This window comes from Hirundo rustica, chromosome 27 (assembly GCF_015227805.2).
Source record: "Hirundo rustica isolate bHirRus1 chromosome 27, bHirRus1.pri.v3, whole genome shotgun sequence".
In the NCBI taxonomy this organism is placed as follows: Eukaryota; Metazoa; Chordata; class Aves; order Passeriformes; family Hirundinidae; genus Hirundo; species Hirundo rustica.
In genome coordinates this window covers 2879216-2894658 of record NC_053476.1, presented here as the reverse complement: position 1 = coordinate 2894658, position 15443 = coordinate 2879216, and the positions used below count along the sequence as shown (strand labels likewise).

The following is a 15443-nucleotide window of genomic DNA, read 5'->3' as shown; positions in this document are numbered from 1 at the left end:
GGAGCTGAGCACCTCAGAACCGAACCCCGAGCCCCAAAACCGGCCCGGTCCCGAGTCCTGCCGCAAGCCCCGCGGCCCCACCGCAGCTCGGACGCGAAAGGGCTTCCCAGGGAGCTCCCAGGTGAGACCGAGGGGATGTCCGGAGCCCCCCAGGGATCCCTGGGGCTCCCCCAGTGGGGTTTAGGCTCATTCTGTGCCTCGGGAAGGTTCGGTCTTGGATGGGTGGGTGAGACGGATCGCTCAGGCCGCTGTCTGCGTGTGGGGAAGGGCAGAGGAATCCTCACAGACTCCACTGTCTCCTGGAGACCCCTGTTCTGCTGGCACAGGTTACAGTGGGTTCTGGCTCTGGGGCAATGTCTCCCCTCGAAGCCTCCTGTGCCCAGCCAGCTCTTACCATGAGTGATGCAGCCACCCTGCCCCTTCAGTCCAGCACGCGTGTTTTTAATGGAGACCCATCAAATTCACGGATCAGAGTGGAGAAGCATTGGGCTATGTCCTGGACCCACAGAAACGAATGGTTCTGGCAGGACTGGGGAGGAGAAGGCAGCAGGATGGGGAGCAAGGGAGGGTTTAGGTGGTTTTCAATCCCCAGCATCTCGTCCTTTCTACGTGGGTGCAGCAAAGCTCCTTCAGCAGCCATGGGCTCCAGCTGGGGACGTGCTGTTGGGGCTCAGACCAGCGAAGGAAGAGAGGAGTGAGCCGTGGCCCTCTGTCCCAGGGTCGAGGAAGCCTCTCCTTTTCATGGAGCACCCTGAAAGCGCCCTGTGAATAGTCCTCCTCTGAACAGAGCCTGTGCTAGAGGGACAGGCCGTAGGTGTCAGAGCAGTACTCCAGGTAGTCAAACGCCTTGATGGGGAACGTCACAGCGCTCCACTTCTTGTACCTCCTCTTCTCTGCTGGTGTCTCCACCACAAAGTTTTTGATGCAGAGGACAGGCAGCTTCACCTGCCGGTACAGCATCTCCATGCCCCAGTCCTGTGTGGGCAGGGAGGGGACAGTTACCCGAGGCACACACAGCGTCCCCAGGCTGCAGGGACGGGGCAATTCCTTGCTCCCAAAGCATGTCCCTCCTTTGGAGACAGCCTGTGTCCACGTCCTGCAGCACACACACGACACAGGCACGTGCAGCCGTCAGCTGGGGCACAAGGCACAGCCCTTCCTGTCCCTCCAGCTCTGCCTGGGCTGCAGACACAGGGGAGTTGTGGTGCTCACCTGGCTGCAGGCTTTGCAGGAGATACGGCACCCGGGCTCCCAGTCCTTGAAAGTCCGCTGGAACTGTATTTTCCCGGAGGAAACGCTGTAATATGACCTGGAAGGAAGGTGCCACCAGACAGTAAAGATGGTAGTCCAGGGGACACAAACAGCGCAGCACAGGTGCTTCCATAGTCAAAACTAAGTTCCTGCAATCTCCCTGTACCTAGGTCCCTGAGAAAGAGCTGGCAGCAGGCTGGTGCTTCCCTTGCCCATCTGCCTGCTCAGCCCTGCCCATGTGAGACCCCTACCCAAATTTGGGGTTGATGTTGACGTGGTGCATGCCCTCCACGGTGCGGATGTCGCTGCCGCGGCACACGGCCGTGCTGCAGTTGACGCAGTACAGGCAAACAGCGTCGGGCTGGTGCAGCTGCCGCCGCTCGCTGATCCTGGCCTCCTTCATCAGCCAGCTGGCGACAGCCACCCGCTGCAGCTCCTGGATCTGTGGGGGACAGGGGAGGACAGGGCTCAGCACAGGACCGAAGGCAAGGACAGATGGCAGACACGGCAAGATCCACGGCTACCGAGGGATGCACCATCCCAGGAGCACAAGCCACAGGGCAGGACAGGCACACGCTGTCCCATGCCCCTCACACAACTCCATCCCAGAGGCCGGTGCTTCTCCAAGATAGAGCAGGCAGCCAAATGCAGGGTGCAGAGGGGAGCAAGAGCTGCCTGGCCCTGCCAGTGCCCACGGCAGCAGCCAGTACCCACTTTTTGGCAGTACTCCTGCTCAGGCATGGCTTGCACTGCCTGAATTGCCCTCTTCATGAGCTCCACCAGGTCCTCATTGAGCAGCTCCCGGGTCACCTCTCTGCTGTTGGCTTTGGCAAGGACAGAGTAGACGCTGTTCTCAGCACGGGCACGGCCCCGGGCCTGCAGGGCAAGGTCCAAATGTTGCAGTGAGTAAAACAGGGACACAGCTCACCCTCCTGTGCTCCCCTGTGAGGACAGAGCCACTTCCACCCTCTCCTGCGCCTCGCCGAGGAGATGTTCTGCCAGGGGCTGGGCTCATCCCCAAGGAGCTGCCTGCAGGGAATGCAAGAGCCCCCATGTCCCATGGCTTTGGGGGATCCTGGCAGGGCCAGAGGGAGCCTGGACAGCACCTGCATCATGGCGATCTCATTGGTCATCAGCCCATAGCGGACCACGATGTTGCACTCGGGGATGTCCAGGCCCTCCTCGGCCACACTGGTGGAGAAGAGCAGGTTCAGGGCTCCCTTACGGAACTGCTTGATCACATCCTGCTGCTCGTTCTGGGTAGACAAGGGGGGGTGATGCCTCAGCAGCTGCGTAGGGCTCTGAGGCCTGGGCAGCACCCGCAGCACCCCCAAAATGTGCAGAGTGGGGTCGGTCCGGGTCCTGCCCACCCTCCACTCACCTGTGTCATGTGCCTGGCCTGGTTGCTGTAGCCAGCGCCGGTGAGGACGGCGGCCCTGATGTGCTGCCCACAGAGCGTGGCCGTGGTCTGCAGCCAGCTGAGCAGGCTGTGGGCGCTCTGCCTTGTCTTGGTGAAGACAATGCCACGAGAAGTGCCCAGAGGCTGAAAGTGCTCACGCAGGAGCCCCTCCAGCTTGCTCAGCCTGGGGTTCTCATAGCGGTGGTCCCCGGCAAGCGCCTGCAGGCTCGCTCTGTTCTCTGCACAGGTGAACGGGGTGTCAGGGACACTCCCCGCACCCAGAATGCAGCCAGCATCACCCCCCCTCCAGGCCCCTCTGTTACCCTCAAACGTGGCGGCGAGGAATTGTTCAGTGGGGTCCTTCTGATCCCTCTCGGCGCCGTAGAACTGCTGGAGGCACTGGAAGGCGTCGACCATGCGCACGCTGTCGTTGATCAGCAAGGCGTCGTTGTACTTGCGCAGGTGCAGGGCGCACACCCGCGTCTTGCGACAAAACATCTCTGCAGCTGGCGGGGCCAGGGGACGCGGCAGTCACAGCCCGTCCCCGCGGCGCAGCCCTGCCACACCCGCGCTGCTGCACCCTCACCTCTCTTCTCCAGCTCCACAACGCGCTGCTCGTAAATCTGCGTGCCGAAATCCCGCGGGAGATCCGGCTTCCCCATGAACTGCTGGATCTGCACCATCACCTTCTTCAGCTGCTCACCAAAGGGGTCCTGGGAGCAGGGGAGGGGCTCAGGACCCAGGGATTGTGGCTGCTTGCATGGCGGGGCCCAGACAGCTGCAGGATCCCCCGGCACCAAAGCTTTGGGACAACTTTGATTTTTCCCACTGGCCTGAGCGAAGCACGTGAAGGGACGCAGCCCCTCACCCAGCAGGGCTTGGGGGGGTCATCTTCCACCCAGTGAGCAGCCCCATGGCTCTGAGCAGCCGTCCCTCACCTGCACTCTCTCCTGGCACAGGTCATACTGCTTCTTGGGTTGGGGGACATGGCTCTGCAGGTGCTGCACCTCGTCCTGCACCGATGTGATCTTCTCAGAGTCCAGGTTGGCACAGATCTGAGAGGGAAAGACCCTGCTTCCTCCCTGAGCCCAGCTGCTCAGGACAATGCAGCGTGTGGTGCCCGCTGCCAACCTGGCGAGCTTGGGGATGACTCCTCTGGACTGCGCAGCACCCACACACCTGGGCACAAACCCCCATCCCAAGGGACAGCCTGCTGAACCCCAGGGCAAGCTGTGCTGGAGCAGGACGGGGCACAGGACGCACCTGCAGGATGTGCTCTACGGCCCCCTCAAAGGATGTTGCCCCCCCAGTGCCAGGGGATGCCGTCAGCCCCAGGATCTGTGGCAGGTCCTGCTCCCCACTGAGCTTGCGCTGAAGGTATCTCAGCATGATCTTGTTGTAGACGGCGTCCTTGTGAGTGTGATGGCACTCGTCTATCACCAGCAGCGAGAAATCTGCTCCGGGCCAGGGAGGGGAGCGGGGTGAGGTGGTTGCTCAGCTGGGGGCTCAGCCACGGCTGCGGGGCCAGCGGTACACGTAGCCCGGTGCCCACCTGTCAGCTCCACGCGCGCTTCCTCCTCCGCGCTGACCAGGGCGTTCTGCAGAATCTGCGCTGTGCAGATGACGACGTCGCTCTTCTTCACCAGATCGGCGAAGAAGGCTTTGTGGCTTGTGTCCCCACTGATGGACGCCACCTTGAAGGCGTCCTGCAGGGCGTGGAACTCCTTCTCGGTGTGCTGGTCCACCAGGTGCACCTGCGCCCACAGGACCGCGCTCAGCACCGGCCAGGACCGCCGCCCGTGTCCCCCGCGGTGCCGGGGCAGGGCAGCACCTTGTTGACGAGCACGGCCACCTTGCCGCCCCGCCGGCTCTCCAGGTGCCGCCGGCAGACGTGGACGGCCACGCGGGTCTTCCCGGCGCCCGTGGGCAGCCAAACGATGGAGTTGCGGCCGCTCAGGGCCGGGGCCGCCGCCTCCCGCTGGTACCCCCGGAGCTCCATCCTCGGCCGCTCCGCGTCCCGCAGCCGGGACCGGCAGGAAACGAAACTGGAGGCGGCGCGTCCGCCCGGTCCCGGCGGGGGGGGAGCACGGGAGGGGCCCGGCAAGGGCGGAGCACGACGGCCGCGCTGGGGCCAAGCGAGCCGAGCCGAGCCGAGCCGCCCGCCCCGCCCGGGGATCCCCCGGGAGCCCCGGCTGCGAACTGGAATCGAAACCGAAACCGAGTGGAGGTCCCACAGAACGCCCCCCGCCCGGCACCCAGATGGCCCCTGCGCCCCGGCTCGTCCGGGATCTCAGAGCAGCAGCGTGCACCCCAACCAACCCCTGCACCCCAATTCTGCCCGGCGCACCCCAGCCCACCCACGGGGATCTTCACAACTCCCCATCCCGAGCTGACACCCTCCAGAACATCCCAGGTTGTCCCCCCCCTCCCGCCTACCACGCTGGGGTGAGCCCCAAGGATGGAGCTGGGGCTGCACAAGGACATTTATTTAAAAAAAAAACAAAAACCCAAAACAAAAACCCAAACAAACCAACGAAAACACCAGTGAAGTGGAATGGGGGAGTGGGGGGGCCAAAGAAAGAGGTGGGGGGCACAAAGAGGGGGGAGCAAGGGGGGAGACGAGCAGAGGCGGCTGCCAGCCAGTGCAGAGCAGGTAGCAGAGGCCAGCACAGCACCGGGCAGTCACCGCCCCTGGCACTCAGAGGGGCAGGAGTGGGGCTGGCAGCCCCTCAACCCCCAGCAGGGACAGGCAGGGAGGATGTACAGGCAGGGAAGGCAGACCTGCCCCGGGGGGAGGGAAGAGCTGACAGAGAGGCAGCAGGAGCTGGGTGTGCAGGGCAGAGCCCCCCGCCCAGCAGGACCCCAGCCCAGGAGCAGCACTGCTGCGGGCAGCGCGGGGCTGACCCCGCCGTACATTCAGTGTGAGGGCTAGGGGCTGCCTGGATGCGGACGGAGCAGAAACCAAAGCACTTGTGTGCCCCTGCCCTGCCACAGGGAGTCAGGGCAGAAGGCACGATCCCAGGTAAGGGGGATGCACAGGAGTTAAGGGGCTCCCCCCTCCCCAGGCAGAGAGAGGAGCTCAGTGCTGTCCCTGCCCTGGGCAGATTCTGATGAGGCAGCTCCAGCCTCACCCCCATTCCCTAGGGGAGGCAGCCAGAGCACCACAGGGATAAAAGCACCAGCCCTCCCAGCTCCCCAAGAAGGAAAGCTCAGCTCCCCAGGCTGCTCAGCAGCACCAATCCCCCCAGCACCTCCTACCAACAGAGAGTGGGGCTGGATCCCACAGGAGCCCTGTCCCTCCCACAGGAGGGCCGGTGGCCACAGCAGGTCTAGGCCGGCCCCCGCTATTTGTCGATGAGCCCCCCCTCCTTGAGCTTGAAGTAGAAGAACTTCTCGAGGGTGTTGGCACACTTGCAGTAGTCGCTGTCGGGCGGGTTGTACTCGCGGCAGTTGGTGATGATGCGCTGCAGGTCGGCGATGAACAGCTTCTTGGTGACGTAGTAGCGGTTCTTCAGGCGCTCCGTCATGGTCTTCAGGTCTGCGGGTGGGGAAGGGTCAGGACCCCTCCCCAGGCCTCTGCACCCCTCAGCCACTGAGCTGGACACTAACCGTGGGTCCCAACTCACCCCTCTCTCACTCTGGACTATCCCAACCACCCCAAAAATGAGACCCCAAGACAGAGCCCACAATTAATGTGGGGTGCTCAGCCCCCCTCTTCTGCAATCCCGCCTTGGGGGCTGGACACAGCAACCTACCAATGGGGAAGCGGATGATTTCGTAGTAGTCCGGCGCCTCTGACTTCTTCACCGGCTCCATGAAGGGCCACGCGCTGGGGTGGGTCTGGGGAGAAGTGAGGGGCAGTTGGAGCAATGGACACACAACCCTTGTTCTTTCCAGCACCCAGGGGTCCTGCTCCCTCCACACCTGGGTCACCCCAGCAGCCCCCAAGGGTAAAGCCCTGTGCAGCCCATCCCCAGGGAGGCTGCCCTGAGGGCTGTCAGGAAGACAGGCTCCCTGCAGTGAGGGTCCTTTCCTGCCCACACCTTGATCTGGGCCAGGAGGTTCTTCAGCATGTTGTAGAGCTGGTCTGGGTCCTTCAGCTCCTTCCTGCATGATAAAGCCAGTACTCATCAGCCCCTCTCCATCCCAGGGCCAGAAAAATGCCAAGACTGAGGCACAGCCCGAGCTGAGCCCCCAGCCCTGCTGCTGCAGGTGTACCCCCACTCCATGCAGCACTCACCCCTTCTCCTTCCCCAGTGGTTTCCATCCTGTTTCTCCTGGAAGACAAGTGTCAGCGTCACCATGTCTGCACTGCAGCCACAGCGAGGGAGGACAGAGCCAGACCCCTGCCAGGACTCACGGATGCCAGGGACGCTCTCGATGGGGATCTGCCTCACACCCTCCTTGAAGCAGGTCAGGCCCGGGTAGACTTTGCGAATCTGCGCCTGTTTCCTCTCGATCAGCTTCTTGATGATCTGCAGGGAACGGGGGTTGGAAAGGAGCAGATGAGTGGGGGCTGCAGGATGCTCCAGGAGCCACACTGTGATGTGGGATCCCCACAAACCCACAGCGCAGGGCCAGAGACAACCCTGGCCAGTGTCACACCACCAGTGCCCCCTCTCTGCCCTGCAAGTCTGCTCTCAGGGCCAGCACAGCCCCACACCTCTCCCCTGCCTTTGGGGGGTGGCTGGCAGCCCTCACCTACCCTCCTCCCCACTCTGGGCCGTACCTCTTTCTGCTTCTTGATGATGTGTGAAAGCTCGGTGTAGGGGATGCGGGGGTTCAGCTCACACTCCATCAGGGTGGCCCCCTCGTAGTCCTTGATGTATCCCAGGTAGCGGCTCTTGGGGACCTTGATGTCCTTGGAAAAGCCCTGGGAGAGAGGGGGTAGGTGGGAGGGGGAAGGTGTGCAGCAGAGCTGGGGGCAGCTCCCAGGGAAAGGAGCCCACCTGCTTTTTGAAGTAGCCAATGGCGTACTCGTCTGCATAGGTGAGGAAGTAGAGGATGTTGTGCTTGATGTGGTACTCCTTCAGGTGGTTCATCAGGTGCGTCCCATAGCCCTTGGGGAAGTGAGACACGGACCCCCATGCAGCCCCAGCTGGGATAAACAACCCCCTCCAACCCATGGAAATGGCAGCTGGAAGGTGTCCTGAAGCAACCACCACCGCTTGGGGCTGGCCAGCGCTGAGCAGGTCTGGCTGCCCAAGGGTCTGGGGCATCCCTACACCAGCTACAGAGAGCCCATCCTGCCCACGCCAGGCTTTGGGGGGCACACATGTGTGCCCATCTCCCTGCTCTCACCTTCACTTGCTCATTGGAGGTGACGGCGCAGAAGACAATCTCCGTGAAGCCTTGGGTAGGGAACATGCGGAAGCAGATGCCCCCGATCACTCGTCCGTCCTTGATCAGTGCCAGGGTCTTGTGCTTCCTGCAGGCAGCACGGCCGAGGGTGAGGGGAGCCCCCCACACCGGCCCCCCCCGCGCCCCCCAGCCACGCACGGGTCAAAGACGAGGCGAGTGATGTACTCCTTGGGCATGCGGGGCAGCTGGTGAGAGAAGACGTTCTGCAGCCCCACCAGCCACATCAGGATCTTCTTGTTGGATTTCTGCGAGAGCGAGTTGCCGATAACGTGGAACTCGATGATGCCGCGGCGCTCCTCCAGCCGCGCCGTCTCATCCCGCGCCGCGTTGGCCGACAGCAGGCTGGTCTGGGGGCACGGAGGGGTGGGGGTCACTGGCCCCGCACACCCTCTGCTGGGGGAGCCCCACTCCACCCTGGCACACTGGGGAAGCAGCTCTGTGGGCTTCGGAGAGGACCAGAGCCAGCCCAGCACGCGCAGCCCGTACCTCGGGGCCCAGCATGGCAGCGGGGTCCGTGATGGTCAGCATGACCTCGTTCACCAGCTCCATGGGGATGTCTCCCATGACACGGATCCGCTTGGCATCCTCCAGCGTCAGGCTCTCAGGTAGCTTCCGCTTCTCTCCTGGGATGGGAGCAGAGCAGCACATCCAGTGCTGGGAGGGACCACAGACAGTTCCGGCTTTCTGGCGTGGGCTCGCGTGACGTTACCTGGCAGGGGCTCTGGGGTGCTGGCATCCAGGCTGGCAGCCGAGCTGCTGCTGCTGAGCTTCTTGCTGAAGAGAGGAGTGGTGGGGACGGCAACGGTGCTGACTGCAGCTGCAACAGAGCCATGACTGCTGGAAAATGCATCATCTCGCCGTGGCAGCCCAGCCACTGCCACTGCCACTGCTCAGCCACACCTTGACTCTTTTATCCCACAGCCCCCAAACAGTGGGAGCTGCTTCCTGAAATACCTGGGCGAGACACCAGCTGGGCACCCTCCGCAGCTGGCACTGTGAAATCAGCCTCCCAGATTGGGGAGTTCTCACCGTAGATCTCCTCCTCCAGCATGGAGAGGAACCTGGAAGGGAGTGGCACATCAGCACGCGAGCATCCCAAAGAAGCAATCCCCTCAGTGCTCCAGCAGCCACTGGGTACCTACTTGGGGAAGTGGGTGAGGATCAGTGTCCGCTTCTCTGGCACCAGCTTGTCCTTCTCCACCCGGAACTTCTCCAGCAGCTGCCGGCGCGTCACCGTGAAGATGGACTTGAGGAGGCTGCGCCCGAAGACGTGGGTGGTCTCGTAGCGGGGCAGGCTGTCACAGCTCTGTGGCACGTGGCAGTAGCACAGCCACCTGTGGGACAGGAAGGGGCTCTGGTGACAGGGCTGGAACCAGAGATCCCAGAGCAGCCATATCCCTCCTGGGACAATGCTGCTGGGACCAGGGGCAAGAAGAGCAGGGGGAGGAAGGGCACAGCTGATATTTAGAAGCACTGGCCCTACTCGGTGCCCGCTCTCCTAGGGGACTGACAGTCTGGGAGAGCTGGGGAGAGTCCCAGGAGTTAGAGCCCAGGGTGGCTGGCTCAGTGGCCCCCTGCCCACACCTGGTGTAGTTGACCTTGTAGGTGGCCACATCGTCGTTCTGGGAGCGCTGACGGAACTGGGACGGCGTCTCCAGCTTCCAGTAGTTGAGGCACAGCAGGAACATCTTGGAGAGCTCATACATGGTCTGGCGCTCCTTGGGCGGCAAGTGGCTGAACTTGTACTGCACAAAATTCAGGACTCCCTGGGGAGAGGACGGGACACTGGGAGGGTGCTGGGGGCTACTCTGGGTTCTTCCATGCTGCCCCCCAGAGAGTGAGGGGTCTGTGCAAGAGCAGCAGAACACAGGACAAGTCACCAGGGCAGTGCACGAGCCTGACAGCAGCCTCACCTGCTCAATGTTAGGTTTCTCAAAGGGGGGGCTCCCCAGGGACCCCTCGACCACAGGCTGGCTCATCTGCAGGATGCACTTCCGCAGCAGCTACAAAGACACCATCAGACACACTCAGAAGAGTCCCAGGAACGGTGGAGGTGGCTGAATGCTGGCATGAGGCTGCTCCAATTTCTACAGCCAGGAAGGCACTGGTGTTGCCCTTGGAGCACACCCATTCCTCCCCTAGAAACTGCCCTTCTAGGGAATCCAAGGCCAGGAGAACAATCACTCCAGAAGAGAATCAGCCTTCCAGGTCTCTAGGCTGTGGGATGGTTCACAGCCCCAGCTTCAGCACCAGCTCCAACGGAGCACAAACTGTGGGACAGCAGCCCCCTCTCCCCCACACTGACCAGAGCCTCTGCCAAGCCCCCCACGAGCAGGGCAGTGAGCCATGCACAGCCCAGACTTACCTTGAACAGGTAGAAATACACCTGCTTGGTGTCCGTGTCCTCCTCCTTGTGCACTGACATGAAGAGGTTCTCCACATCCACCACCATGCCCAGCAGTCGGTTGATCTCTTCCTCCGAGACGTTCTCCAGGTGGGACACGTGGTCCGCTGTGTGCGGGGGAGAAATCCAGAGTGAGACCCAGGGATCAGCACCGCTCGCCCTGCCCAGGAGACCCCACAGGAGTTACCCAGAGCATGGCCACAGCTCCGGCATGGCTCGCTCAGGTTGGTCACCGGCTGCTGCAGGTCCATTCGAGGGGCTGTGGGGGGGTTGGGGTTCTTCCAGCCATTGCACTTACAGGCGTCGTTGGCCTGGGATGAGGGATGGGAGGAGTCGTTGCAATGGCCCACGCGCTGAGGCTGCCGCCTTTCTGTGCCCAAAGGATTTCCCTGGCTCCCACCGGCCCCTTTTCACCCAGCCCAGCTTTTCTCAGCCCTGCCCTGCATCACCCACCATGCCCCCGTGCACCCCCAGGACTCTGCAGCCCCTGCCCAGTGTCATCCCTGCACCTCCCCTGGGTAACTCAACACTCTCTTCCTGCACCTGCACTCAGCCCAGCACCCCCGCCCTGCACCCCATGTACATCTCAGCACCCAATCCCGCATCCTTTGTCCATGTATTCCTTGCACTCACCCTCCTGCAACCCCTAAATTCCCCTCCTACACCCATAAACGTCCTTGCAACTTCCTCCTGCATCCCCCACTCAGGTCAGCACCCTCGTCCTTCATCCCCCACCCATGCACAGCACTGAATCCCCACTCCTGTATCCCCTGCACCCCCTACCCGTGCCCGTCCTTGCATCCCCCGTTCATGCACAGCCTTGAACCCCACCTCCTGCCGCCCCTGCCCTCCCGCTCCCGCTGTCCCCCCACCTTGCAAGCCGAGAAGACCCCCAGCTTCTCCAGCTTCTTCCCGCGGGGGAACCCCCGCACCTGCGCCTTGCGCTGGCTCGCCCGCTGCTGCTGGCTCAGCCCGGGCCGTGCCGGGTCGCTGGATCCCGCTCCTCCAGCCGTTACCCCGCTCGCCCCCGCCGTTCCCGTGCCCGGGCCCGGCGGGGGCCGCCCGGGCGGCGCGGCCTCCGGCTCCGCCATGCCGGGCCCGGCGTGCGCCCCGCGCCCACTGCGCCTGCGCGCCGGGAATGCCGGGAGCTGTAGTCCGCTGCGGCGGGGGACGTGGGGCCGGAGCTCCCGGCACGGCGCTCCCGGGGCCGCTTCACGTCACCCGCTGTCCCGAACTGGAGCAGAGCTCCTGCTCGGGGCTGCGGGTGGCGCGAACCGTCCAGAGAGGATCGAGGTCGGCTCATGACGACCCACCGCGACAGCCCCTCACGGGGCGATGCCGAGCCGTGGGTGCCCGGAGAAGCCGTCCAACCCCTCCGGTTAACCGGTACCGCTGCCGGTCCGGCGGCGCACGGAGCGCTCCGCGGACTCCCGCAAATATGGAGCGTGGCCACGCCCTCTTCTCCAAATGCGGTGTGTGACCCGCCCTCCGCCTCCTGGCAGCCGGCACGGAGCGCTGCCGCTCCTCCTGACCGGTACCGAGGAACCGGCTCCGCCCGCATGGCCATTGATGAGAGGCCGCGCCCACTCTCACCGTGCGGGGCGCGGCTTAGCGCTCGGCTGGTGCGCGGAGCTGCGGGCAGCGCCTGGAAGGTGCCAGCACTGCCGGGGGGGTACGGCACGGGGGACGCGGGCACCGCACGGGAGTGTTCCAGCACCGTCCCAAAGATGGGAGTCAGCTGTCCGAAGGCTACCCAGGGGGATGCTCAGGACCTCCCGGGGATTCTCAGTGCTGCCTATCGCCTGGAGCCCCTCGCCCAACCTCCCCTGCCAGGGCAGAGCTGGGGAGAGGCGCCAGGGACTTGCCCGGTGCCAGCACAGCCGCGTTCCCCACCCTGGCATTGCGCTGCGTGGGCACAGACGGGAGCGTTGCAAAACGCAGGGCTGGGCAAGACCAGAAATACCAAAAGCACACAAATAAAAGTTAGGAATATTTATTACATATCAAAAAAGCCGCATGTTTTGGGCAGACATCACCCCCCCCGGGCCATCACGCAGTCCCAGCGCGGTCCCGCTCTGCGGCCAGCAGCTGCCCCCGTAGCCAGGCTCAGCCTGGTCCTCGTTGCTCCTCTTCACGCCTTGGCCCGCTCGGCTCCCTCCTCAGCGCTGCCAGCTGACTGTGCCACCGCCGGCCCCATCTGGATGGGCACGTTCCTCTCCGGGGCAGCCGGCAGCGCCAGCTTGGGCGCCTCGATGCGGAGCTGCCCATCCTTGGACAGGGAGCAGGTCAGCGCTTCGGCGTCCACCTCCTCGGGCACGTCCCACTCCCGCTTCAGCACCTCGTACTTGTAGGAGAAGGAGCCCTTCTCGTCTGTGCTCTGCGTCTCCTTCTGCCCCACCAGCACCACCTTCCTGCCCACCACCTTCACCGACAGCTGCTCGGGAGCGAAGTCCTTCACGTCCTGGCAGACAGAGAAGCCGTCCCCAGAGCCCTGGGTCAGGGCTGCGCTGGTGCCCGATGCGCGCTCTGCGGTGATGCCGAGCCGCCCGGGGCTGCTCCCATCGCTCAGGTACTGCTCGACGCTGCTCATGAACTCCCGAGCTCTCTCCATCTCCAGCCTCATCTCCCGCTCCAGCTCGGCGAAGAGGGTGCCTGGATGTGGCCAGAGAGTGCGGACAGGTCCCAGCCACGGGAACAGCGAGCTGGACATGGGCGGCATAAAGTGCAGGCGGCAAAGCATCTCTGCTCCCAATGAGTGCTCCTGCTTGTGCTGCAGCTCTGCTCGGTGCAGTGGCTGGAGCGGTGCTGGGCTGGGGCAGGAGAGCAGGGGATTTTATTCTCCCCAGCCCAGGGGTGTGTCCCTTCCAGAACGCTCTCTCCCCACGCAGCCTCCTGGAGCCATCGCCTATTTTTGAGAGGCTGATTATCCACCAGCCAAAATAGCAGCGCCTGTTTCTGGGGTCAAGTCACATGCCACAAATAGGGAGCCGCAGTCACTGCTGGGAGCTCAGGTTTCTGCAGAGCCATCGTGATGCAGCAGGGCCCATGGGGCCATGGCTGGGGGGCTACAGAGCCCTTCCCTGGCCCCGGGGGTTCGGTGGAGACAGGCTCCATCGTGCCAGGAGCTCATGGCTTCTGCCAGCACAGGAGCTAGTCCCACCCCCAAAGTACATGTCCCATGTCATCTGCTGCCAGGCACTTCCTGCACTTTCTGGGACCCCTCTCCCTGTTGGCCACCCCCATCCTGTTGTTTCGTGGAAAGATGTCCATTTCAGCTACCTTTAATCAATTCTTAAATTCCCTTATACCACTGTCCTGACCCCTCAGCACGGCACTGTGCACCCCACCTGGGCATGGGCCTGTGGATTGACTTCTGACTTCTCACCCGATGGGACCTCCCTGAGCACAGATGGGGGGAAAATGGGCCACAGCTGAGGCTGGGGGGAGGCAGGGAGGAGACGAGCTCACACTCACTCCACGTCTGGGAAATGCAAAGGGCACAGATTTTTGGCAAGAGTGGCTCAGGCATCCCGCTCAGAGGCTGAGGTGATGCTGCTAATTATAAGCCAGGAGAGCAGAGCTGAAAGAGTCAGAGCGAAGGTATGCCGGGCACGTCAGCGCTGCCTCTCCTCACGGGTGAGTAACAAGAATGAGCTGGAACGGGCTGGAAAGAGCTGAGCTCTTCTCCCGAGGGTGACGTAATGTGTGGGACAAGGACACACCTCCGGGAAACGGGTATAAAAACCTCCGCCGGCAGCGGCGGGGCAGAACGCTTCCAGCCCACTGGAAAGGGGACAGAAGCAGCAGCAGCAGCAGCAGCAGCAGCAGCAGCAGCAGCAGCAGCAGCAGCGATGCTTTGCCGGATGCACCTCGCACCATTCGCCTCCAGCTCCCTGGCCAGCCGGCTGGGCACCGTGAGGACCCTCTGGCCACACGCAGAGACCATCTTCACCGAGCTGCAGCAGGAGATGGAGAAAGCTCGCGAGTTCATGAGCAGCTTCGAGCAGCTCCTGAGCAACCACGGAGCCATCGCCGCGGAGCACACCCCGAGCACCAGCGCAGCCCTGACCCAGGGCTCTGGGGACGGCTTCTCTGTCTGCCAGGACGTGAAGAACTTCGCTCCCGAGCAGCTGTCGGTGAAGGTGGTGGGCAGGAAGGTGGTGCTGGTGGGGCAGAAGGAGACGCAGAACGTCGATGAGAAGGGCTCCTTCTCCTACAAGTACGAGGTGCTGAAGCGGGAGTGGGACGTGCCCGAGGAGGTGGACGCCGAAGCGCTGACCTGCTCCCTGTCCAAGGATGGGCAGCTCCGCATCGAGGCGCCCAAGCTGGCGCTGCCGGCTGCCCCGGAGAGGAACGTGCCCATCCAGGTCAGCCCTGCTGCCCCACAGACCGGACCAGCTTCTGAGGATGGAGCCACCAACAAAGCCCAGGTGTAACTGGATGAGACCCGATGGCCACGGCAGGACCGGAGCAGACAGGAGCAAGTCTCGGGGTTAAGCCCAGACAAGCTTCATCAGCAATGATGTCAATTTTTTTTTTCACTATACTGGAATGTTTTTGTATCCAATAAAAATACTTTTGCATTGAATCTTCTTGTGTTCTCTGGGTGTTGATTGATGGGGAGGCTGCGCCCTACTCTCGGTGCCAGAGGAGTAGGACACAGAGAGGGGGACAAACCTCTCTTGCTTCTCAGGGCAGCACAAAATGGGGCCAGATGGCAGAGCCAGAGGGTTCTGTGAGGGAGGGGAGGGGATCTGGGAGCACTGTCCTGTTAAGGGAGGGGGGCAGGTGGGAAGGGCAGTCCCACTCACCTGTACAGGGGCAGCAGGGGTGCCCTCACCCTCCCTCGCACTGCTGCCAGCATCATCTCCAGCTCCACAGCCTCGGCCAATATCCATCCCCACACAATAGGGAGGGAACCACATTGGGCTGCCTGTGGCGTGAGACTCTTGTACTCACACTTTCCCCTTCCCAGCTTGGCAAGGGGCTGCCGGAGTCCACCCTGAGTTCCCAGCAGCAGGGAGGGAA

General features: G+C 63.1%; 4 protein-coding genes across 4 annotated transcripts; 1 reads left to right on the top strand and 3 right to left on the bottom strand.

Annotated features, from left to right (window-relative positions):
* Nucleotides 1–420: 420 nt before the first annotated feature.
* Nucleotides 421–4652, bottom strand: DHX58 (DExH-box helicase 58). Its single transcript, XM_040087312.1, has 12 exons — nucleotides 4482–4652; nucleotides 4203–4404; nucleotides 3914–4104; nucleotides 3589–3705; nucleotides 3237–3363; nucleotides 2974–3156; nucleotides 2633–2889; nucleotides 2358–2507; nucleotides 1966–2127; nucleotides 1503–1693; nucleotides 1213–1309; nucleotides 421–975 (listed from the first exon to the last, which is right to left on the bottom strand). The coding sequence occupies exons 1-12, from the start codon at nucleotides 4647–4649 to the stop codon at nucleotides 796–798; spliced, it is 2025 nt and encodes a 674-aa protein (XP_039943246.1). The 5' UTR covers nucleotides 4650–4652; the 3' UTR covers nucleotides 421–795.
* A 501-nt stretch (nucleotides 4653–5153) lies between these two features.
* KAT2A (lysine acetyltransferase 2A) lies at nucleotides 5154–11506 on the bottom strand. The gene is made up of 18 exons (XM_040087509.2): nucleotides 11288–11506; nucleotides 10603–10726; nucleotides 10377–10522; nucleotides 9925–10014; nucleotides 9596–9777; nucleotides 9154–9345; nucleotides 8966–9072; nucleotides 8721–8828; nucleotides 8498–8634; nucleotides 8150–8358; nucleotides 7952–8078; nucleotides 7600–7710; nucleotides 7380–7523; nucleotides 7011–7125; nucleotides 6891–6927; nucleotides 6694–6757; nucleotides 6406–6490; nucleotides 5154–6188 (listed from the first exon to the last, which is right to left on the bottom strand). Exons 1-18 carry the CDS (start codon nucleotides 11504–11506, stop codon nucleotides 5995–5997), a joined length of 2391 nt encoding a protein of 796 aa, XP_039943443.1. The 3' UTR covers nucleotides 5154–5994.
* Nucleotides 11507–12392: 886 nt separating this feature from the next.
* On the bottom strand, nucleotides 12393–13275 carry LOC120763793 (heat shock protein 30C-like). Its single transcript, XM_040087355.2, has one exon. It carries the CDS (start codon nucleotides 13153–13155, stop codon nucleotides 12547–12549), a length of 609 nt encoding a protein of 202 aa, XP_039943289.1. The 5' UTR covers nucleotides 13156–13275; the 3' UTR covers nucleotides 12393–12546.
* A 901-nt stretch (nucleotides 13276–14176) lies between these two features.
* On the top strand, nucleotides 14177–15003 carry LOC120763769 (heat shock protein 30C-like). Its single transcript, XM_040087321.2, has one exon. The coding sequence runs from the start codon at nucleotides 14267–14269 to the stop codon at nucleotides 14849–14851; it is 585 nt and encodes a 194-aa protein (XP_039943255.1). The 5' UTR covers nucleotides 14177–14266; the 3' UTR covers nucleotides 14852–15003.
* The last annotated feature ends 440 nt before the right edge of the window (nucleotides 15004–15443 follow it).

Excerpts from the sequence above, each read along its gene's own strand:
- DHX58 (XM_040087312.1), bottom strand. The coding sequence starts at position 4,649 with ATGGAGCTCCGGGGGTACCAGCGGGAGGCGGCGGCCCCGGCCCTGAGC. Across the intron at positions 3,706-3,913 it reads CCGTAGAGCACATCCTGCAG|ATCTGTGCCAACCTGGACTC; the intron begins GTGCGTCCTGTG and ends TTTCCCTCTCAG. Across the intron at positions 2,128-2,357 it reads ATGAGATCGCCATGATGCAG|GCCCGGGGCCGTGCCCGTGC; the intron begins GTGCTGTCCAGG and ends CTTGCCCTGCAG.
- KAT2A (XM_040087509.2), bottom strand. The coding sequence starts at position 11,506 with ATGGCGGAGCCGGAGGCCGCGCCGCCCGGGCGGCCCCCGCCGGGCCCG. Across the intron at positions 10,727-11,287 it reads GGGTCTTCTCGGCTTGCAAG|GCCAACGACGCCTGTAAGTG; the intron begins GTGGGGGGACAG and ends CCCTCATCCCAG. Across the intron at positions 10,523-10,602 it reads GAGCTGTGGCCATGCTCTGG|CGGACCACGTGTCCCACCTG; the intron begins GTAACTCCTGTG and ends CCCCGCACACAG.
- LOC120763793 (XM_040087355.2), bottom strand. The coding sequence starts at position 13,155 with ATGCTTTGCCGCCTGCACTTTATGCCGCCCATGTCCAGCTCGCTGTTC.
- LOC120763769 (XM_040087321.2), top strand. The coding sequence starts at position 14,267 with ATGCTTTGCCGGATGCACCTCGCACCATTCGCCTCCAGCTCCCTGGCC.